This window comes from Thamnophis elegans, chromosome 6 (assembly GCF_009769535.1).
Source record: "Thamnophis elegans isolate rThaEle1 chromosome 6, rThaEle1.pri, whole genome shotgun sequence".
NCBI lineage: Eukaryota > Metazoa > Chordata > Lepidosauria > Squamata > Colubridae > Thamnophis > Thamnophis elegans.
The window spans coordinates 21,996,303-22,020,839 of NC_045546.1; the positions used below are offsets into that span (position 1 = coordinate 21,996,303).

Below are 24,537 nucleotides of genomic sequence, written 5' to 3' on the forward strand. Positions count from 1 at the left end.
GTGATGTTATCCTTTGGGGTTTATACACTATTTATAGAACACTGAATCCTAGATCATTCATTATTTTTATATACTTGAAATTGCTCACAATTGCGCCTTCCATTTTGACTGATTCTCTCTGTCCCATTTACCACAACTCTATTTAAAGAAAAATCTTTGACTCATACATTATATTTGGCAATTTGCGTTGATGCTGTTGCAGTAATTAATTCATTGGTTAGATTTCTTTCAGCATGTCATGTATACTCTTACTATCCATTGAAGTAACATAATGTAGCATCTATAAAACGAGAAGCTAGAATCAATCAAATTGCCTGCACTAATGACATTCCTTGGAATTATGGATACAATATCCGTCTTAAGGAATTCCAGGAATTTTCCAAATATTCCACTGATTGACTGTCTCCTATAGAGTTCCAACCAGATTACCTGCCAAAGCAATAATTCATTTGTACCATAACCTCAAGATCTACAATTTATATGAGCCACAGTGGCGCAGTGGTTAGAGTGCAGTACTGCAGGTGACTTCTGCTGACTACCAGCTGCCTGCAATTTGGCAGTCCAAATCTCACCAGGCTCAAGGTTGACTCAGCCTTCCATCCTTCCGAGGCAGATAAAATGAGGACCCAGATTGTTGGGGGCAATAGGCTGAGTCTGTAAACTGCTTAGAGAGGGCTGGAAAGCGGTATATAAGTCTAAGTGCTATTGCTATATCTGGTGGCATTTGCAAAGGACAACTTCACTGGGAAAATTGAAGAGCTCTTACCTATATTGAGAGCAGTTTCTTGTTTGTCCCCCGTCAGTACCCAAATCTTGATCTCTGCTTTTATTAGAGTAGATATTGTTTCCGGGACACCAGCTTGCAGGCGATCCTCAATGGCTGTTGCACCCAGAAGCAGCAAGTCCTGAAGGAGAAAGAAATGGACGATGCTCAAAAGTAAAAATAATGACAGCAAGTTGTGTCTTACTTTTTGTTGTTGCTGTTGTTGCTGAGAAACCAATGTAGTTGATGGACATATAAGCATAAAACTAGCCATTTCAGAAATCATAAGCAGAGCAGCTTCAGAATGGACAAAGCTACTCCCCTTCCCTTCCCCCAAAACCTGAAGGATTCATTTCATTTACTGGCCTCCCCAGGCCCCAGTAATATATGGTTAAATCATATATGATTTATAATGAGGCAGATTTAAGACTAGCCCAGCTGTGAATAGCAGCAATTGAAGATTGGGGACACCTAAGGCACGGCTCCTATGACACAAGCAAAGCCCAAGCTACAAATCAAGGCACCTATGACGCAAGCAAAGTCCAAGCTACAATCCAAGGCTCCTATGACACAAGCAAAGTCCAAGCTACAGTCCAAGGCTCCTATGACACAAGCAAAGTCCAAGCTACAATCCAAGGCTCCTATGACACAAGCAAAGCCCAAGCTACAATCCAAGGCTCCTATGACGCAAGCAAAGTCCAAGCTACAATCCAAGGCTCCTATGACGCAAGCAAAGTCCAAGCTACAATCCAAGGCTCCTATGACGCAAGCAAAGCCCAAGCTACAATCCAAGGCTCCTATGACACAAGCAAAGTCCAAGCTACAATCCAAGGCTCCTATGACACAAGCAAAGTCCCAGCTACAATCCAAGGCTCCTATGACACAAGCAAAGTCCAAGCTACAATCCAAGGCTCCTATGACATAAGCAAAGTCCAAGCTACAATCCAAGGCTCCTGTGACACAAGCAAAGTCCAAGCTACAATCCAAGGCTCCTATGACACAAGCAAAGTCCAAGCTACTATACAAGGCTCTTATGATACAAACAAAGTCCAAGCCAAGTATGCAGTAACTAGCAACTGATTTAAATGGATAATAGCAGTAGGGAAATTCAAAAAAATTCCCTACTGGTTCTGTGGGCATGGCTTGGTAGGTGTGGTGTGGTGGGCGTGGCTAGGTGGTCATGTGACTGGGTGGGCATGACTGCACAACTGACAGACGTGGCTGCACAATCATCAGTACTTTTTTTTTTACTTTTTAAAGCATTCTTTTACTACTGGTTCAGGCAGTAGCATTTTTTACTACTGGTTCAGGCGAACTGACCCGAACAGGTAGCATTTCACCCCTGGATAATAGTCAAGTGGCTCCTAACAAACAGCATTTTGGAGATACTCTTTCTCCAAGCAAATATAATAACCTTAGCTGTGTAAAACTTGAATTGGAACAGTACCCCATTTTTAACTCTTTCTCTCCCGGTCATAATTGTGCAACATCTGAATAAAGGAGGGAGTACAAATTAAAAGAAGCAAAATTATGTTTATTAACCTTCTCAATTATCTCATAACACTCTTCCAACTTTTGAGATCTGTCCTTCAAATTCGTGCTGGCTTCGTTATATACGTCCAGCCACTCCCGGTAAGAATTTTCTGATAAGTCGGCATATGCGATGCACAAAGTCCTCAAACCTATAAAAGGAAATACAGACGTTCAACCCAAACATCTGGAGAGGTTAGGAATTTGGCATAAACTTTAGGCAGAAAAACAATTATTGAGTAAATGAACAAATTTTATGTACCTGAAAACCCCAAACTGCCCTCCCACACAGAAGTCCTTGTTTAACAATCACCATTGGGGCTGACAATTTGGTTGTTAAGTTTCACTAAGTGAAACCACAACGGCGCTTATGACCTTACTTTGACTTTGCTTTACCAACATGCTAAGGCAGGAGTGTCAAACTTGATTTCACTAAGGGCCGCATCAGGGTTATGTTTGACCTCGGGGGTCTGGATGGGCATGGCCAAGGTGGGCGTGGCCAGCTCGACCTCACTCATGTCAGGGGGTGCCTATGGTGGCCCAGGCGCTCTGCTAGCGGAAACAGAACTCAGTTTTCACTTGCAAAGGCACTGCGGGCCGGTCCTTTGCTGTTTCCAGGGCGGCCCTGTGGGTCAGATCTAAGCACCCCATGGGCCGGATTGGCCCATGGGCTTTGAGTTTGACACCCTTGTGCTAAGGTTGTAAACAGAAGAGCAGGGTGCTTTCTTCATCTCCTGTGTCTGTGAATGGTCAATAACCAGGCAGTTGCTAAATAAGGGCTATCTGTGTGAGGGAAGAACATACAAAGCAGATTTGGGCACAGCATAATATTTGTCACTACACAATGCCGTTTTGTTTTTTGAAATGTGAATGCCATGGTTGTTAAGCAACCCCATTGTTCGCTAGGGACTGTTTTGTGAAATAAATGCTAAAAAAACTGGAAATAAATGCTGGTTTCTGGCAAAACCGTTATAAATTGTGGTCATGTGACTGTGGGTCACGGCAAATGTGGGCTGATTGCCAAGCAGTCAAAATGTGGTCACATGGCCATGGGGTAGGCGGCAGCCATTGGGACTTCAAAACTGGGTTCTAAGTACTGCAGGCTACTTCAGCTGACTGCTAGCTGCAGTTCGGCAGTTCAAATCTCATCGGCTCAAGGTTGACTCATCCTTGCAACCTTCCGAGGTGGATAAAATGAGGACCCCGATTGTCGGGGGCAAGATGCTGACTCTGTAAACCACTTAGAGAGGGCTGGAAAGCACTATGAAGTGGTATTGCTATTGCTTTCGTAAAAGGAAACTGTAAGGCAGCGTATCCTGGTGTGAGATAAATATATACAGTAGTTTCCCGGTTTCGCTTACTAGTAGTGTTAACCCTCAATTTTTTTAAAATCATCCCATGCTATATTTTCCTTGATTTCAAAGTAAATGACTTAGCCACAATAATCTGGAGAACAGCTCCTTCCTTTTGGAATATGGAAAGCATGATTTTTACAGGGCCACAGTCTGTCTTCACCGACATTAGTGTAATTTATTTGTCTTCTATTGCCCATCGAGTATTAAAAAATGGGGAAAGTTGCCATATTAAACAGAAAGGCTATATTATGAGCGTGTAAGTGTTCCTAAACAAAGAAAAATAAAATTTTCAGGTGCAAGGAAAGACAAGGATCTTCCTGTGGTGCAGTGCCATTAAACATTTACTATATAAGAGAGCACTCAGATCAATAAGAGATTGATATAAAAGATTGATACCACATAACAAAACTCATTGCAGTAGCCACAGAGATCCAGGGAAAACATGGGCTGCATTGATGTAGTTTGCTCTAAAAAAAGTGTTTAAACATTTATAAAATGAGTATTACACGGACCATTTCTTCATCCATCAGCCTCATTATCAATTTCAGCCTTTCTGGCCTCCAAAGTTTATGAGAGTTAACATCTGTGGAGACTTAATGGCTTGAGACACATCATGTCTATTGCATTGCTTCTGTCCAATAATCTTTTCTTTTTCACATTTTAAATAAAGTCTCAGTCCAGACAAAGTCCATCTTCAATAAGCTTGGCTTGAATAATATATGTAGGAATGAGCTAAGCTGCATTTCAAAATATCTTTTGCCTAGATGCGAACACTAGTTTTTAAAGGGCTGCAAATGTAATGAGTAACTATAACTTTCTTCAACGTATTTTTTCTTTTGTCTCCCTATTATATTTTTCTGTCACACTAATTTTGCAACTTTATGAAATCTGGAGTAGCAAAGACAATAGATGTATTCAAGGCTTATGATTGTAAGGATGGAAAGCAGGCTTGGTCACTCTGTCTCTATGCATTTCTTGCCTTTGCATTTTCTGAATCAATGTGCCAACTGATGCGCAAATATTTTGATATTTGCAATTTGAAGAATTTTAAGATGTAGTTCTCTAGTTAAATATGGACATATCAGGAAAAGGGTCACATCAATATATGTACTTTGTGAATATAAAATGAACTTCATATTTATATAAACCAGATTAAAATACGTAAATGTGTATAATATTAGGGAAATTGCACACAAAAGTATGCATAGTGGGAAAACCAGCATAGATAAAAGGTAAAGGTTCCCCCCACACATATGTGCTAGTTGTTCCCGACTCTAAGGGACGGTGCTCATCTCCATTTCAAAGCCAAAGAGCCAGCACTGTCCAAAGACGTCTCTGTGGTCATGTGACCAATATGATTAAATGCCAAAGGGGCGCGGAACGCTGTTATCTTCCCACCAAAGGTGGTCCCTATTTTTCTACTTGCATTTTAACATGCTTTCTAACTGCTAGGTTGGCAGAAGCTGGGACAAGTAACGGGAGCTCACGCTGTTACACAGTACTAGGGATTCAAACCTCTGAAATGCTGACTTTCTGATTGACAAGCTCAGCATCTTAAGCCACTGAACCGGCATAGAAATATATAGAAATTTAGGGTATGTGTTTAATATGTCAAATTGATTCAAAAGCTGAATGAATGAATGAATGAATGAATGAGAGATGGGGAAACCTAAGTTTGATAAATTTATGTTTTCTAATAAGGATATCTCAGTTACATCTTAGAAAAGTAGGACTGGATAACATATGCTTATTTTTAACTCTGAAATTTCCCAAACTTTCCCATTTCATATTTTCTGAAATAGAATTTGTTTAGCTACAGAATATCCCACATTGATACTTGAGAAGAGCAATAATAAATCAATAAGCAAATACTTAGAGTGCTACAAATAAATAATTAAGTAAACAAAGTATTTACCTTCTGTGGCAAAATAATCAAGATGACATAGAGTTTGCTCCATGTACTTTGAGTCCTTGGATAACCTTTCAAAAATGACATTATCCTGTCAACAAAAAAAAGTATATAAATAATTGCCCCAATGATGCTTGCATTTCTTTTTTTAGACTAATATTCTGTCCATCTATAGGGGATAAAATTAATAAGGCACAGACCAGTAATACCCAATCTAACACAATATTTGCCTAAATATGGATTAAATGTCTCTAATACTTAAGATCAGGAAAAGAACAACCAAGAATCTATTAACTCAAAGTATAGGAAGAAAAAGGCCTAAGATTTAAAATTTGAGCTGACATGTTAATATAAGATTTGAGTCTTCTGTTGTGAAGTAGCTATGACTTTTTTTTTTCTTATATGCAACAAAGCAACTTATCTAGCCATGTTGTGGCTGTGAAGTTTCTTCTCTGGGTCCTAACTAGCTGCAAAGTTGAGTTTCTGTAGAGTCACAATTTACCACCAATGAAAAGTCTGACATTAGCCATGATAGCAAAGGTGGTTGCGGATTGTTAAAATGTCAAACAATGTGAAAATGGTTCTTCATTATAAGGAAGTAGTAGCTCTTGTGGATAATGATAAACTATGAATACATTGTTCAATCTGTAGGAATGGAGATATAATATGACTTATGACCACAATGGGGTCCAAAAATTTCTGTTGTTAAATGAACATTTGTTGAGTTTTGCTCCGTTTTATGACCTTTATTGCCACAGTTCTTAAGTGAATCACTGCAGGTGTTAATTTAATAACACAATTTTTCTTTTTTTTAATTGAACATTCTTACCTTTAAAAAACAGAAAACACACACACACACACAAACAAAGAAAAAACAAGACAAACATAACAATATAAAATAGTTATACAGCCTTCTGTATCGGCATTCATGTTTAGCCTTTGTAATTCTCCATTCTCCATTGCCTTCCTATCGATTTTAGAGAGAGTTTAGAGAGTTTAGAGTAATTTATTTATATGCCGCCCTTTTCCCTGGGGGGACTCAGGGCGGCTTACAACTCGAAAAGGGAGGGAAACAAACAATTGACACACGACATTCATACTATTCGGGTGGGTTACAGTCTTTAATCCCAGGCCTGACGGGATAGCCAGTTTTTAAGGGCTGTGCGGAAGGTCTGGAGGGTGGTGAGGGTACGAATCTCCACGGGGAGATCGTTCCATAGGGTCGGAGCTGCCACCGAGAAGGCTCTCCTCTGCGTAGTTGCCAGTCGACATTGACCGGCAGATGGGACTCGGAGGAGGCCTAATCTATGGGATCTAATTGGTCGGGTGGAGGTAATTGGCAGTAGGCGGTCTCTCAAGTACCCAGATCCACTACCATGGAGGGCTTTGAAGGTGGTAAGTAGCACCTTGAAGCGTACCCGGAGATCGACCGGAAGCCAGTGCAGCTCGTGGAGGATAGGTGTTATGTGGGTGAAGCGAGGTGCACCCACAATTGCTCGCGTGGCCGCATTCTGGACTAGCTGAAGTCGCCGGATACTCTTCAAGGGCAGCCCCATGTAGAGCACATTGCAGTACTCCAGCCTAGAGGTCACAAGGGCACGAGTGACTGTTGTGAGAGCCTCCCGGTTCAGGCAGTCTATTAAACTTCTCTTAATAGTGTAATAACAGTTGTACCAACAGTGGAGTCTAGAGTACAATGGAGCCCAAAATTTCTGTTGTTAAATGAGACATTTGTTGGGTTTTGCTACATTTTATGACCTTGCTTGCCACAGTTCTTAAGTGAATCACCGCAGGTGTTAATTTAATAACACAATTGTTAAGTGGATCAGGCTTCCCCGTTGATTTTGCTTGTCAGAAAGTCACAAAAGACTTGCCACATGACCCTGGGGACACTGCAACTGTCATAAATTCAGTTGCCAAGCATTTGAATTTTGATCACGTGACCATGGGGATGCTGCAATGTTTGTATGTACGAAAAATAGTCGTAAATCACTTTTTTCAGTGTCGTTGTAACTTCAAACAGTCACTAAATAAGTGGCTGTAAGTGGAAGATTACTTGTACAATGCTTTTCCATTGATAGTACTTAAGCCAGGGGTTCTCAACCTGTGGTCCATGGACCCCTGCAATGTCATCACAGGGGGTCTGCAAAGCCTTCAAGAAACATTATTGTTAGGAATATAATCTAACAGTTGGGTTGGCAATATACGAATCATGTAACAATGCTATACCTGTTTCTTTAAATCATGCTGTAAATGTGATTGGTTGCTGTTTCCTTAATCGGCCATAAGATTGAGCCAGAATCACTGTTAGATGCTGATCTGATCTGAGTGTTTGGAAGCTGGCTGTTCGAGGTGCCGTAAAGTGATCAGCGTGAGCTATTGTAAGTTTTGCAACTGCTAGCAAACTTTGTGTACCGGACTGTTTATATGATTATGGACTATGTTATTTGGATCATCCCTTAACTGAAAGACGTTGATGACTGATTGTCTTAACCGTGTATGACTTGGACTGTTTGATGGACTCTGATGCCTCTATTTCCACGAAAGTAAAAGCCTATTTAAACTGCAGTGTCTCTGAAGGCTGGTTTGTGTGTTCTCCAACACAACTCTCACAACGCTTCTCTTTCCCAACGGGGAGCTTACCTAACAATTATGATTTAACTCTTGAATTAAGTCTTGGTGATCCATGGTCACAAAAGGTATTTAAAGAAGGTCCATGGTGGGGAAAAAAAAACGTTGAGAACCATTGACTTAAGTCATTTTTCCCACTTAGTTCATTCCAGATATTTTGGTCCTAGCATCCCAAAATTCCACACTATATGGCTACTAAATTTTTTGAGACATAAAGAACACACAATTTCCCATAGCAGTGCAAGTACTATTGTCATTAATAATTACACATGCCAAAGAATATGGGCTACCACACAATTGTTTTGTGAATAGGCAGAATACTTACAGCTCCTTTGCAATACAAACGTAATTGACCGTCTGGAGTCCGAACAATTACAGACATTCTCTTTCGATTACTGGGAATAAGACAAATATTCATTGTAATTTTTAGAAAGTTTTAGAAATGATTATTAAAGTAGCCGTTAAGCAGTGGAAGATATTTATGGATTAATTTTGCCAGTATCTCATAAACACAAAGTGACAGTAATTTAGTCTGAGATTTGAGTAAGGATTAGTTAATAATGTCACAAAAAAAGCAATAACGAAGGTTTAGGAATTTCCAAAGTTGTAATAGTCCCAAATTATCTGTAAAATATGTTGGGGAAGGTTGACCTAGTGACTTAGCTTCACAGTGTACCAAACTATCATTTATTCTGTTTAATAATGGTTTAACCTGTTGTGTAAAGCCAATCGTCCTGGAAAACCAGACGGAGAACACAACGGATACCAAACTATGATTTAGTTTGTTTAATAATGGTTTAGCCTGTTATGTAAAGCTAGTCTTTGAATCAGCCGTCCTGGAAAACCGCAAAGGATGAACTACATATATTTTATTGTATGGCTAGATTCAGGGATGGGTTGCTATCAGTGTTACTTCCAGTTTGGCGCACAAAATTTTTGCACGAGCGCGCTTGCTTCACTCGCACATATGCCAAACGCACACTCCGCGTGCATGCACATTTGCACCTAAAAAAGGTCTGCGCATGCGCACAATATTAAAGAAGGGAACAAAACAGATTTTTGCAATGAAGGTTGTTCTGCGCATGCAGAAAATTTTTCTTGAAGAAAGAAAATAACAACTGAAAACTAAATCAAAATATCTCTATTTTTGTACAGGTAAAACTGTACCAAGAATGAGTTGAGATTCAGAAAGAAGGAAAACCCATATTTTAGGATTATTATTGTATAAACTATCTGATGTGTCAACCACATTTATCACACCATTAACATTTTAGTACATAAAAAGGGAGTGCCTATAATCTTCAAGAGGTATTGTCATTTCAACTCAGTTATATGCCATATTTTCAGCAGCTGCCCTGACGCATTGTATTTTTTACGATGTTATTCTTTTTGTGGACAACACTATTTAATTCAAAATCATGTAACTCAAGTTGCCGTGCAGCTAAGTCAGATTTGACAGTGATGAATTATAAGGTTAAATTGTCAGATGTTTATGATTTATTGGATATTTCTGCCCTTCTTCCCAAGATTGATAGAGTGAAAAGTGAAAGAGGAATATTTTCAAAGGTTTCTGATACTGCCTCAATTACATTATCAACCCTTTTCCAGTTATCTATCCCCTTTTTCTTTCCCCTCTTTTGAGAAAGAAAGAAGGGGAAAGATTAGTCATGGGATTTCCAACGTGAAATGTAGGTCAATATTTAGATTTTATCCAACTGGCATGAGGAACAGAATAAGATTTTGCCTTGTATGGAACATCTGTCTCTAATTGCTGTAAAAATCAGAATTACTAAGAAACATCAGGAATAGCCTAGAACCATATTTCAAGCAACTGTATTTATCATTTATATCTACTCTTAAAAAGTAAGTAATATTAGAAGACGGGAGAGAGAAAATTGTTTCTGTGCTATTAATTTGTTCTGAAATTCTCCAAGTGAGGTTCAGTAAGAATGACAGACCGGTTATTTGCAGTAAGACAATACCATATATACTTGCCTATAAGCCAAACCTCATTTTTTTAACCAAAATACCATGAAAAACAAGTCACCTGTGGATAAGGCAACCTGCATTTTTCATGATATTTTGGTTAAAAAAATTAACGGCTTGGTTATCCACGGAAGGGTTTATATGCAAGTATTATTTGTTTGTTTATACCTGATATATGTGTATTATATTTTTATAATCGCAGATTATACTCGCAGATAAGTCAATCTGCAGATAAGACATTGTTAGGAAACTTGACATATTACTTCTTCAAGTTCTCAGTTCTGCCTAAGGTAAAGGTTCCCCTCGCACATATGTGCTAGTCGTTCCCGACTCTAGGGGGCGGTACTCATCTCTGTTTCAAAGCCAAAGAGCCAGCGCTGTCCAAAGATGTCTCTGTGGTCATGTTGCCGGCATGACTAAATGCTGAAGGCGCACGGAACACTGTTATCTTCCCACCAAAGGTGGTTCCTATTTTTCTACTTGCATTTTTACATGCTTTTGAACTGCTAGGTTGGCAGAAGTTAGAACAAGTAACGGGAGCTCACTCCATTACACAGCACTAAGGATTCAAACCACCTAACTGCCGACCTTTCTGATCAACAAGCTCAGCATCTTAGCCACTGAGCCACTGCATTCCTCACAGTTCTGCCTATGAAAGGTAAAATAATCCATTAACGGAGGTCAACTAGGATCCAAGCCACTGAAAACTCTCCAAGTCAGATGCAGCTTATATTGCAGCCCTTCGAAGATTTCAAACCAGACAATTTCAATGAAATATAAACTCAACAAATGAAATGAAACAAAGAAAATTTCTTTTAATTTCAGGACATTTCTAACTTTTCCTCTCCTTTTACTTCTTGCAATTGCCATTAAAACCAATTACCTTGAAAATTCCAATACGTTAAGGATCTCAAACGTTTCTTCTTTTCCTAGCTGGGATGATAACAGAAGAAGACACAATTTAGTAAAAGAAAAACTAAGAATACACAAAGAACTGGAAGGAAAGCATTGTTTTTGAATATCCATATTAAAAATATGTGTGAAAATAGCTCCCTCTGCTGGGCACAACCATGTACTTATATTATTAAGAACATGCCAAAAGGAATATTTTCTGTAACTCAACATATCGCCATTCCAGAATTAAAAATGCTGTATTGAAAATTCCTTAAAATTTCTTAAAAGTTTTGTTCCTCCACTAAGATAGTTATTGTTGTCTATCTTTTTCTCAATGCATTTAAAAACTTCTTCCACTTTTCTCTTAGGTTATGTTTTGGAGCTGTTTTTATTGTCAACTAGCTGATAACCTGCGTTGCCGGGGTATTTGTTTATAGGGGGAAAATGTCTGGATGAAACATAATTTCTTAATGTTGGATTTTCCCCCTTACCAGAGGGAGCCCCCTTGTGGAGTACTGTGAAGCCATTACCATGGCAATCCCTCTGTGCTGTACAGTAGAAACCATTTTAAGGAACATATGTAAATCCAATAAAACCAAAGCAAACCAAACCAAACAACAGGTTGTATTTTAACAGAACACACCCCCAAGGGGTGTTAGGGGTGTCTTACCCCCACAGTATTTTTTTTCCAGGCTGTAAGTCATCTGTGTACCAAGTTTGGTTGAAATTGCTCGAGGCGTTCCAGAATTACGCTAACACACACACACACACACACAGAGCCATTTATAGATAGATGATAGAAAGATAAATAGATGATAGATAGATAGATAGATAGATAGATAGATAGATAGATAGATAGATAGATAGATAGATAGATAGATGATAGATAATAGATAGATAATAGATAGATAGATAGATAGATAGATAGATAGATAGATGATAGATAGATAGATAGATAGATAGATAGATAGATAGATAGATAGATAGATAGATAGATGATAGATAGATAGATAGATAGATAGATAGATAGATGATAGATAGATAGATAATAGATAGATAGATAGATGATAGATAATAGATAGATAATAGATAGATAGATAGATAGATAGATAGATAGATAGATAGATAGATAATAGATAGATAGATAGATAGATAGATAGATAGATAGATAGATAGATAGATGATAGATAATAGATAGATAATAGATAGATAGATAGATAGATAGATAGATAGATAGATAGATAATAGATAGATAGATAGATAGATAGATAGATAGATGATAGATAGATAGATAGATAGATAGATAGATAGATAGATGATAGATAGATAGATAGATGATAGATAGATAGATAGATAGATAGATAGATAGATAGATAGATAGATAGATAGATGATAGATAATAGATAGATAGATAGATGATAGATAATAGATAGATAATAGATAGATAGATAGATAGATAGATAGATAGATAGATAGATAGATAATAGATAGATAGATAGATAGATAGATAGATAGATAGATAGATAGATGATAGATAGATAGATAGATGATAGATAGATAGATAGATAGATAGATAGATAGATAGATGATAGATAGATAGATAGATAGATAGATAGATAGATAGATAGATAGATAGATAGATAGATAGATAATAGATTTTATGAGAACCTGAGAGGCTACTATTGGAGAGGTTACAATCCAATCCAAGACAGGATATCCATCTATGCACTTGGCCATCTCAAAATTAATTAATATGACATTTGAAAGAAATTCTCAAGAAACATGGGCATAAATGATTCAAGTGCAGTCTTTTAGCTGAGCTTGCCAGAAGCACAATTTGGTAAGATTTCATTATTTCAACATCTCACCCTACAACTGGCAGGGTTAAAAAGAGTTTTCCATTCTGATTAAGATTAGAATTGCTTTGCCAATGAACCATTTAGATCAGTGTTCCTAAACTCTGGAAACTTTAGGATGTGTAGATTTCAACTGCCAGAATTGCCACTGAGTTCCCCAGCCAGCTGAGGGATTCTGGGAGTTGACGTCCACACATTTTAAAGTTGCCACGGTTTGAGAAACACTGAAGTAGATGGATCTTCTCAGGGATATTTTCCCGTTTGCCCTATTTCTCTGCAATATTTCCAGGACAGTCTTGTAGAACAATTTGGGAATGATCTCACAATCCTTCCTTCTCACACACTCTTACCGCATCAATGATGACAGAGTGTGGTGTCCTCCCAGTGAAAACATAGCCAAGTTTTTTTGCTCCTTTGACTAAAGCGCTTTCATCTGAAGAAGAGAAAGTGTTTGCCATTACAGGAATAAAGTTGTATTCTTTAAAAAAACAATTAAAAGACAATGCAGATGTGCCTTTATGAAAACATCACCCAATTCCCCAAGCAGAAGAACTGTTGGTGGCACAGTGGTTAGAGTGCAGTACTGCAGGCTACTTCTGCTGCCTGCCAGCTGCCTGCAATTTGGCAGTTCAAATCTCATCAGGCTCAAGGTTGACTCGGCCTTCCATCCTTCCGAGGTGGGTAAAATAAGGACTCAAATTGTTGGGGGCTGACTCTGTAAACTGTTTAAAGAGGGCTGTAAAAGCACTGTGAAGCGGTATATAAGTCTAAGTGCTATTGCTATTGCTAAACTTCTCAGGAGCCCACTCAGATCAGAGGTACTTCGACAGAAATCTGTCAGTAATGTTAGGCAACTTTCTTTGAAAGGCAGCATGAGTTCATTATTGTCATCATGTCTATTATGGGTAGCAGAGGTGGTATTCAGCAGGTTCTGACCAGTTCAGGAGAACCAGTAGCGGAAATTTTGAGTAGTTCGGAGAACTGGTAAATACCACCTCTGACTGGCATCCCATCTATTCTCTGCCTCTCAAGTTCCAGCTGATCAGGAAAGAATGGGTATTTTGCATTATCCTACCCTGGAGTGGGGAAGAAATGAGAATTTGGCAGTAACATTTCCCTGGAGTGGGGAGGGAATGGGGATTTTGCAGTATCCTTCCCCTGGAGTGGGGAGAGAATGGGGATTTTGCAGTATCCTTTCCCTGGAGTTGGAAAGGAATGAGAATTTTGCAGTAACCTTTCCCTGGAGTGGGGAGAGAATGGGGATTTTGCAGTAACCTTCCCCTGGAGTGGGAAAGGAATGGAGATTTTGCAGTATCCTTAGAGCTCTGTATTTCTCAGTCCTATTTTTCATTGTACTTGTCTTGCCTCCTGTGCAATCCTCATGTTGCCATAAAACTGGAAAGCAAGCATAGGCCTGAAACTTCAGCTACAAAGAATATCTGGTTATTCTCTATCTGCATTGACCACAATGTTCTTATTCCTAATATTAGACTGCAGGAAGCTCCTGATCTTCACTCTAATAACGCTAGTCTGGATCATAACTCTTGGCAACTTTAAGACTTGCGGATGTCAACTCCCAGAATTCCCCAGGCTGGCCGGGGAATTTTGAGAATTGAAATCCACAAATTTTAAAGTGGCCAAAGTTGGATACTGCTGTTCTAGATCAAGGGTCTCCAACCTTAGCAATATTAAGACTCGTGGACTCCAACTCCCAGAATTTCTCAGCCTGCCAGCTGAGGAATTCTGGGAATTGAAGTCCACGAGGCTTAAGGTTGCCAAGGTTGGAGATCCCTGTTCTAGATGGTATGTGTATGAATGTGGGTACAGCAGTGGTGGGTTACGACCGGTAAGCCCCGGTACGGGCGTACCGGTGCCTGCCGGGAGCACCAGGTACCGTTCCAGAGGGCCCGCCCACCCATGCTCCTTACCGGTATTTGAGCTCTTCGGCGCTTCCACGCACGGAGCGTACTGTGCCTGCACAATGCCCCGCCAATCAGCTGGAGCGTCATGGAGGCATCACGGAGCATCACAGGAGGAAGGACGCATGTGTCCGCTGCGTGCGTTAATATGGAGGATGCCAGGATCCGGAACCCACTACTGAGGTACCGTAAATAAAAATTCGACCCAATCTGTCTTGTGTCCTAGATAAGATTCCCTCAGCCCCTTGTCCTTTTCAATGGCTTTGTATCAACGAAAGGGTCAATAACTAACCTGGAGATGAGGCCTGGTAGATAATGGTGTTTTCATGTCTTTCTGGAACAACAGTGTGACACACAGCCAGCAGAGTGAGGAATTCTTTGATGTGCATCGCTGTGGGCTGAAATGCAAGGGCCATGTTAGTCCAATGAATATAACCTGTAACATTGTGAAAAAAAAGTTCAATTTTCCTGTTAGAGACAGAGAGCAAATAAAAAGTGACTGGATGCTACTTCACCTCTGCTATTTTTCAAAACCATAATTACATTATACAGCTTATTGGATTTTAGCCAAGTAAAATCCAATAAGCTGTATAATATAATTATCTAAGGTAATAAGGTAAGGACCGCTTTGCCAGGTGAGATCAATCATCCTCTTTGTTCCTTGCCTTCTCTTGCCGTCATTGTTCATATGGCAAGAATATCACCTATCCTCCTGACACATGCCCTCAGCACAAGCTCGGTCTGCTAACACAAAACAATCTATTTTTCCCAGCAAAGCCAGGCTTGGAGAGACATCCCATAATTTCCCTACATTACAGTGAGATCAATTATTTAGTTTGCTTTTGTCTATGTTCACAATTTACAATAGATTCCATCCACCCAATTTTCTGAGAACAATGAGGGCAATTTTATCACATCAGCTCTTCTACACAGCTGCTATTCACCCTTTGATGGACAATGAGCAGCGATGCCTTATTTATTTTACTGCTGAATATCAAACCAAATGATTTAAACCATGATCTCAGAGTTATCTCTAAATGCCAGCCATGGAAAGAGGGATAGACGGAAGATTCACTCACATGGAAATAATCCCCCCCCCCCAAAAAATGTGATGGGTCACATGGTTTCCCTCTAAGCTATCCAATAAGCATATTAGTACAACACGCTAAGCCTGGCTTAAGGCAAATCACATTTATAGCACTTACACCCAGAGAGGGCATTGGATTATAGAGCAAATCACAGCCAAATGCAATTTGCTGGGCACCATCTCTATCAGCCAGAATCCCTGTCATATTTGCATCTGAGCTTTCCCCCACTCTCTTGATTTTTAAATTTTCACTTCCCTGCATACTTAGGAAAGTGAAAACAAAGGCGCATGGGAAAATACCATTGCTTCAGCCAGAGAAGCACTATTCGTGGCCATTCGGATTCTTATTTCTAGATCTGGAGACCAGAAGGAGAGGCTAATAGCCTCATTTCAAGGTAGAAGGCACAAACGCCATGGGCAAGGTAAACTGAGCTACTGTAAACTAAGAGTGCAACTGTGATAAACGTATTTTCGGTTGACCACAAATTAACTCATGATTCCCAGTTAGTACATATCGCACTAGGGGGAACCATGCCATAGTTTAGAGCATGATGTGATAGTGAGGGGTGTCAAACTCAAGGCTTGCGAGCCAGATCCAGATCCTGCAGGGCCACCCTGGAAGGACCAGTGAAGGACCAGCCCGCGATGCCTCTGCCAACAAAAACGGGCTCCCAAGCTCCGTTTTCGGCTGGGACGGCATCCTGCAACCCTCTGCCAGCAAAAATGGAGCGGCCCTCCCGAGCTCCGTTTTCACTGGCAGACGGTTGCAGGAGGCTGTCCCAGCAGAAAACGGAGATTGGGAGCCCGTTTTCGCTGGCAGAGCCCTTGGGCCACTACAGGCGCCCCTGACACAAGTGAGGTCATGCTGGCCACACCCATCTTGGCCATGCACACCCCAGCCCTCCAGGGTCAAACACAACCCTGATGCGGCCTTCAATGAAATAGAGTTTGACACCCCTGATGTAGATCTCAGAGGAAAGCTATTGAGGCCACAAATGAATAATCCACACCCGTGTTTTATGAAGGAGTCAATGGCTGCAATAATTCATGGGGAAATTCTGAAGAAAGCTCTTACATGTTCAGCCTCAATGTTCTGCAGCAATCTTGGATCATCAAATTCACAAGATTCACTAGTAGGAGGCGGAAGCTGGCTAAGAATATAACAAAAGGGGTGATAAGATTCACGAACAGGTGCATTTTTATTAAATACATATGGTATTGTAAATGATGAGTCCAATAATCAAATACAGAGAGTCCTTGAATTACTATCAGAATTCAGCCCAAATTTTTTTTTAAGTAAAACATTTGTACAGTGAATTTTGCCCCATTTTACGACATTTCTGGCCCCAGTTGTTAAGTGAATCACTGCAGTTGATAAGTAAGTATCTCAGTTGTTAAGTGAATCTGGCTTCCCACATTGACTTTGCTTGTCAGAAGGTTGCATGACCCTGGGATGCTGCAACGTCATAAGTATGAACTAGTTGCAAGCATCTGAATTTTGATCACATGATCAGGGGGATGATGCAACAGTCATAATTCTGAAAAACAGTCATAACTTCCTTTTTCAGTGCGTTGTAACTTTGAACAGTCACTAAATACACTGTTATAAGTCGAGGACTGCCTGTACTAGATACATCTATCTGTTTATTTTAAAAAAAATCAGAAGAGTCATTGCAATGATAATCAAACTTTCCTAATGATACGGTCTTTTGTTTTCAGAGTTATCTCCTCTTTCATTCCATGGCATGTTTTATTGCCTTTATTTATTTCTTCATCTACTTTGCTTTCCAGTTAGGTTGAACTCAAACCTCTATTTTTATTTTATTCATTTTAGTAAGAAAATGTATATGGCCACCCAACTCACTCTCTTAGCCAGCATGGGGGATTCTGAGAATTGAAATTTAACTCACCAGAAGTCCTTAAGCCAGGGGACGGTATCACAAAAGAATAGAAGTCCTCTTTTTTCTCCAAGGTCCCTCCTGCATGTACTGTATGTTGTCCTATTGTTCAACCTCCCAAAAACCCCAAAAGTACGTCTCCCAAAAGTGCTTAATCTTAAGCCATCTTAAAAGTAAATGTAAAGGTTCCCCACGCACATATGTGTTAGTCATTCCCAACTCTAGTGGGTGGTACTCTTCTCCGTTTCAAAGCCGAAGAACCAGCGCTGTCCGAAGACGTATCCATGGTCATGTGGCCGGCATGGCTCAATGCCGAAGGCACACGGAGCACTGTCACCTTCCCATGAAAGGTGGTCCCTATTTTTCTACTTGCATTTTTTACGTGCTCTCAAACTGCTAGAAGCTGGGACAAGTAATGGGATCTCACTCTGTTACACAGCACTAGGGATTTGAACCACTGAACTGCTGGCCTTTCTGATTGACAAGCTCAGTGTCTTAGCCACTGAGTCAACTGACCCATCTATCAGGCCTACAATTACAACAATTGCACGTCACCAGTACCCAACATTAATTTACCTGAAATCTTCTGATGAACAATCCCTCACCAGTTCTGGGAAGTGACTAAACAGGAAGAAAAAAAAAGAGATACAACTGATGGTATGCCTATACCAATTAGAAGGAAGGTACTGCTGAATAAATGATATGTCACTCTCCAAGGATGCCTCTTCCATGCAAGTATGAGGGAATAAATTATGAGCATGCATAAATATTCTATAGAATCAAACCTTTGCTGCTGCCTAGAAATTGGACAAACGTTACAATTCTGTGCCTGCTGGCTACAATTAATGTGACTTCCTTCTTGAAAATTGCTCAGAATTGCAGCTACAACATACTGTAAGGTGGTTCTCGACTTACCATCACAATAAAATTTATCATTAATCAATGCAGTCAATAAGTTGCAGAATTGCAGACTTGGAAGGGACTTTGGAGGTCTTCTAGTCCAATCTCCTGCTCAGGCAGGAAGCCCTATACCATTTCAGATAAATGGTTGTCCAATCTCTTCTTTAAAACTTCCAGCATTGGAGCATTCACAACTTCTGGAGGCAGGTTGTTCCACTTATTAATTATTCTAACTGTCAGGAAATATCTCCTTAATTCTAGATTGCTTCTCTCCTTGATTAGTTTCCATACATTGTTTCTTGTCCTGCCTTCAGATGCTTTGGAAAATAAGTTGACTTTCTCTTCTTTGTCCCTTAGATATTGGAACACTGCTATAATGTCACTCCAGTCTTTCTTTTCATTAAACTACATATACCCAATTCCAGCAAATGGTCTTTATATGTTTATATGTATCTTTATATGTTTTAGCCTCCAATCCCCTAATCATCTTTGCTGCTCTTCTTTGCACTCTTTCTAGAGTCTCAACATCTTTTTTTATATCGTCAAGACCAAAACTGAATGCACTATTCCAAGTGTGGCCTTACCAAGCCATTATAAAGTGGTATTAACACTTCATGTGATCTTGATTCTATCCCTCTGTTTATGCAGCCTAGAACTGTGTTGGCTTTTTTGGCAGCTGCTGCACATTATTGGCTCATATTTAAGTGGTTGTCCACTAGGACTCCAAAATCCCTCTCACAGTTACTACTATTGAGCCAATAATATATTGAGCCTATACTATACCTGTGCACAAGTAAGGCATCATGAAATCACACATGATTTTGCAACTTTTTGCCATAGTTGTTAAATGAATCACAGTGGTCATTATGCAAGACATCATGTAACCACAACTTGAGATTTTCCCTGTTGGAATTCTTTGGCTGTGCTTGTTGTAAGCTGGCTGAGGATCCTGCAAATGGTAAACATGTGACCATGGGATGCTGCAACTATCATACATAAGCGATGGTACACAGGTGCCCAATTCACAATTATTGTGTCCCCTGGTGAATGCTGTGATGGTCAGAAGTGAGTGGACCAGTTGTAAATCACTTTTTTTCCCAACACCATTTGTAATTTTGAATGTTTCTTAAACAAATAATTATAAGTGGAAAACTACCAGTGATACATTCAGCAGAATTGAGGGGGAATTAAGGTTCTGAAAATGCAAGGGTAACATTAAAGTATGAAATTGTTGATTTTCTATCTTCAAAATTAACTATGATGTAAGTGAAATGAAAACTACTAGAAAACTATAGAGTTACAATCCCACACATGCAATGTAAGGCAATATCAATCTAATAAAAATGACTTAAGTTTATACAGCAAATAAAAATATGGTACGTACCCATATGTTACTCCAGCAATACTACACTTCTTAAAATTCATAATATTGCATGTTAAGGTGCCTGTTTTATCAGAGAATAGATACTTAACCTAGGAGACAAATGATATATAATATTATGAATGAAACAAAATAGAGAATCTTTGAGAAAACTGGAAATTAAACCAGTTCTAAAGTGTATCTTCAAAATCAATGTCTGAGATAAATGGACAAGCAAACAATGAGACCTTGATTGATTTAACTATTGTTTAACACGCTTTTCCCCAAACAGATCTTTCACATTTGCCAAGTATCCAAATCCCATAATTCCCTGCCAATGTGACCAGATTGGCTGATTTTGGGAAATGCCATCAACACATATCAATATATGCGTTGGTGGGTTTCAAAGTTTTTAGCAAGGGGTTCTCTGCCCGGTTGCTGGATGTGGCCATGGTGGATGTGGCCTAGTTGGCTTCCTGCAACATGTTCGGGTGGCGTTTTTGCCCTCCCCTGGCTCTAGAGGCTTTCCTCAAGCCCCTGGGAGGGTGAGAACAGCCTCCCAGGCTCTGGAGGCCCTTCCTGAACTTCCGATAGGCCTGTTATTTGCCCGCCCTGAAACTCCACGTGTGTCCTGCATTTACCTGCATCCAAAATTGACCTTGTGGGGACTCCTGAGAGGGGCAGGGTGGGGTGGGCGGGGCCAGCCAGGAATGAGATTTGGGGGTTCTCCGAACTGCACGGAATCTCAGTTAGAGGTTCTCCCGAATCCCTGCAAACCCCCAGCAGCCCACCCCTGAATATATTCCAAATATATGTTGGGAAAGCCTTTTAGTGATTAGTTCTTCAAATAAATGTGCATCCAAGCAACCTATTGTAAAATGTACAGCAAGAGCTTAGTATATAACTGTATAGAAATGATTCAGAAACTTGACTTGTAGGAGGCAGGATGATACACAGATTTCGAACTAAATATACAGTCTAATGAATAAGAACAAGGCTCCCTTGTTAGGTTGCTGAATGAGAGTCAAGAAAGACTCAGGTTTAAAATTAACCCCCAGCAGCCTTTTTCTCACATAAATTCTGGGTAAATTACAGCAGAATCAATTTTTCAGTCTGTTTTTGTCTTTCTATGTTCACAACACTGAATTTTTCCTTCAAATTTATTGAAGGAGATAAAAATAAAATAATGTAAATGCATTACTTTTGTGAAATGAATAACTGGTGTAAGAAATCATATAGTTTCCCTGAAAAATGCCACATGAAAAATTAAAAGGCATTGAGATAATGAAGTCTTGTTCAGACAGATATATAAGGATAAAGGTTCCCCTTGCACATATGTGCTAGTCGTTCCTGACTCTAGGGGGTAGTGCTCATTTCTGTTTCAAACCCGAAGAGCCAGTGCTGTCCGAAGATGTCTCCGTGGTCATGTGGCCAGCATGACTAAATGCTGAAAGTGCACGGAACGCTGTTCCCTTCCCAACAAAGGTGGTCCCTATTTTTCTACTTGCATTTTTTACATGCTTTTGAACTGCTAGGTTGGCAAAAACTGGGACAAGTAATGGGAGCTCACCCCATTACACAGTACTAGGGATTCAAACTACTGAACTACCGACCTTTTGATCAACAAGCTCAGTGTCTTAGCTACTGAGCCACTACATTCCTTACATAGATATTAAGCTTCGTATAAAGAATCTAAAGTAGACTTAAATCCAACTAACTTTTTTATAATCAGCAGTGTTATTAATTTACCAAGGTACATGAAAACAAACACAATTCTCATTAGATAAATGCCTATTGGAATATATGATACAGAGGGGGATTAGGCATAGCTCAATTACATAACTAGCAAGGGCCAATAAAATGGGTTGATGAAAAGTTTAGTTAATAATTGGAAAGTCACAGATATTCCCCACTCTTATTACAAGATCTGGCTGGATTAATCTTACAGATTGTCATTAAAAATCAGATGCCTGCAAATTCATCTCAAACTGATTCATGGATTAAATGTATGAAACGAACAGCCCTTTTTGGTTATGGTGCCATCCCATATCCTTACCTGGCCAAGTTCCTCATTAAGATTTGAAGTTCTGGCCATTGCAGGTGTATCAGTTTCAGTATAATACATATCTATGTCCTGAAAAAAGCAGAAAACCATAATCCTTGTATGCTAGGTTTATACTGTTCTGTTTATAATGTGTACATTATAATTATTTTTTAAAAACATAGTCATTTATAGAAGAAAAAAGAGCAAACAAACAAGCAAAACAGACAAAAGACAAAAATAATTGGCACAAGAACACAGTAAGTGAACAAAGGGAATACCAAGATGGTACTCAGCGTATCCTTTGATTAGAAAGTAGAAAACATTGAAATCTCTTTTAATCAAAATCCCTGAAACCAAGACACCCTTCCTGACACCAAAGTGTACCATGGAGAGTGATGGGTTAAATGGCACATTTGTTCCTTAACCAAACAATCATAGTCATTCAAATGTTGCATATTTCAATCAAGTTTGGAACCATTTTTGTGCAATTTCTGCATATTTTAAACAGTTTCAACCTGGTTCAGTAAATTATAATTAGCTGGAGAGACAGAAAGCTGCCTGCCCCAGGCCCTTAAATTCAAGAAATCTGTATTTATTTTGCATTTATATTGGGCTTCGTTGCTAGCCCCAAAAAACTATACTTATTTTTACTTATTAAAAATCCTACTTCAGGCTCTCTTTCCAATTTAAGAATCACATTGGATAGGGAGATATAAGTGCCACATTTTTACAAATTTTACTACTATTAGAAGTCTAATAACTTAATATTCATTTGTCTCTCATTGTTGTGCTGTTAAATTAAATTGTACTTAATTGTACATACCCAATTTATAAAAAGAGCCTGAGTAAACTTCACAACTTCCAGAGTCACCAGTAGACTGATGGGAATGAGGTTGTTGTACAAGATTATAAAGGTGAGTAGATTATATCCAAAATTAGTGGATAGGACTTCTATGGGCCAAAACAGAAGAGGAACAAGTTAGAGAAAGAGAAGATATATTTGCTATGCACATATGATCGTGTAATGCCCAAAGAAGTGGAATACATAGATTCAGAAACTGTGCTATTGATTCATGTAACAAAAAGGAACATTAAGAAACAAGATTTCTGAATTTACAAATATTTCACTATTGATCTTGCATTGTATGAATTAACAATTTCATGTGAAGCTTTTTAATACATTGCTACTAAGATCCAAAAACAGTAAAATACTTGTATCTAATATTTGTATATTGCAGTCAGAGCTGGACTGAACCGCCGGTCAATGACTTAAAATACCAGATAAATCATGATGACAAGTAGAACAGGAGAGAATGTGGAGTGTATATCTCATTTCTGATTCATTTCATCCTGAGATTCAATTGTGTTCATGTTGACACAATATAAGGGAGTGGACTTCTAAAATACTTTGAAAACAGGTCCAAAAATATTTTTTGGGGGGGTGGGAGAAGCAGAGAAAAACAAAATTAAGCTCAGAGAGAACAGTGGCATTGTAAAAAATTACAGTTTCTATCAAGAGAGTTTGTTAGGGAATTGTATTAACCAACAAACCAACAAACACCAAGGGTGTAGAGATTTGAAAGGGGAAGAATGGTGTGTTTTGAAATGCTAATCCATTCTTTTAAGGTGGCCAATTATACACCCAAAGGGATATAATATGCTTGAGTACTTTTATATGTAAGTTGATGCTTTGGGTGCTGTTAAGTAGAAAAGTGAAATAAAATATGATCAATGCATTCTGTATTTGGAAAGAATTGCTGTAATCTGAACAGTAAGAAAGGATCTACTCAGTCAGCTGCCCACTGATGGAGAATTATAAAGCTTGTGTTGTTTTCTCATTTTGAACCAAATACAGGCCAGATGGTTTGTCACTTAAAGGATGAATTAAAACAAGTTCTACTCTTTGTTTAAAAAAGAGGTACCTCCCATTTTTACAACCATTTTTCACTCAAAAGATAAACCAATATCACTCCAGTGAAGATATTTATTCAATGAACATATTTGAGAAGATCCTTCACCACTACCAACGGCACTCAAATGATGCCAATTTCTACAGATATTTCAGCATTCAGTACAGATGCCTGCAGCTTCAAAAGCTTCAGAAAACATTTGTCTGAAATTGTATTGGGTCAAAAGGGTATTGAGCAGAGAGTTGGACTAGAAGACCTCCAAGGTCCCTTCCAAGGCTGGTAAGTCTTCTTCAGGAGTGTCAAACTGGCGGCCCTTGGGCCAGAAGATTTGACACTCGCTCATAGGTCACGCTCACCCCAGCTCCGTGAAAGGGAAAAACATCACAAAATGTAACATGATGGCAATGTGACATTAGGAGTTTGATACCTGTGTTCTACTTCATGTGAAAAGTTGAAAACTTACATGCAGGTCACCACTCTGCTTTATGCAGTTTT

General features: G+C 39.2%; 1 protein-coding gene across 1 annotated transcript in view; it reads right to left on the bottom strand.

The window, feature by feature from the left end:
* Nucleotides 1–24,537, bottom strand: part of ATP8A2 (ATPase phospholipid transporting 8A2) — a 361,217-nt gene that overhangs the window by 279,938 nt on the left and 56,742 nt on the right. Inside the window, exons 11-22 of the mRNA XM_032219218.1 lie at nt 22,956–23,083; nt 22,145–22,222; nt 20,113–20,201; nt 18,405–18,449; nt 17,006–17,081; nt 15,136–15,241; nt 13,275–13,357; nt 11,058–11,107; nt 8,514–8,583; nt 5,564–5,648; nt 2,306–2,445; nt 767–905 (exon numbers count right to left, since the gene is read on the bottom strand). Coding sequence (XP_032075109.1) covers nt 767–905; nt 2,306–2,445; nt 5,564–5,648; nt 8,514–8,583; nt 11,058–11,107; nt 13,275–13,357; nt 15,136–15,241; nt 17,006–17,081; nt 18,405–18,449; nt 20,113–20,201; nt 22,145–22,222; nt 22,956–23,083 — 1,089 coding nt within the window. The remainder of the gene's footprint in view (nt 1–766; nt 906–2,305; nt 2,446–5,563; nt 5,649–8,513; nt 8,584–11,057; nt 11,108–13,274; nt 13,358–15,135; nt 15,242–17,005; nt 17,082–18,404; nt 18,450–20,112; nt 20,202–22,144; nt 22,223–22,955; nt 23,084–24,537) is intronic.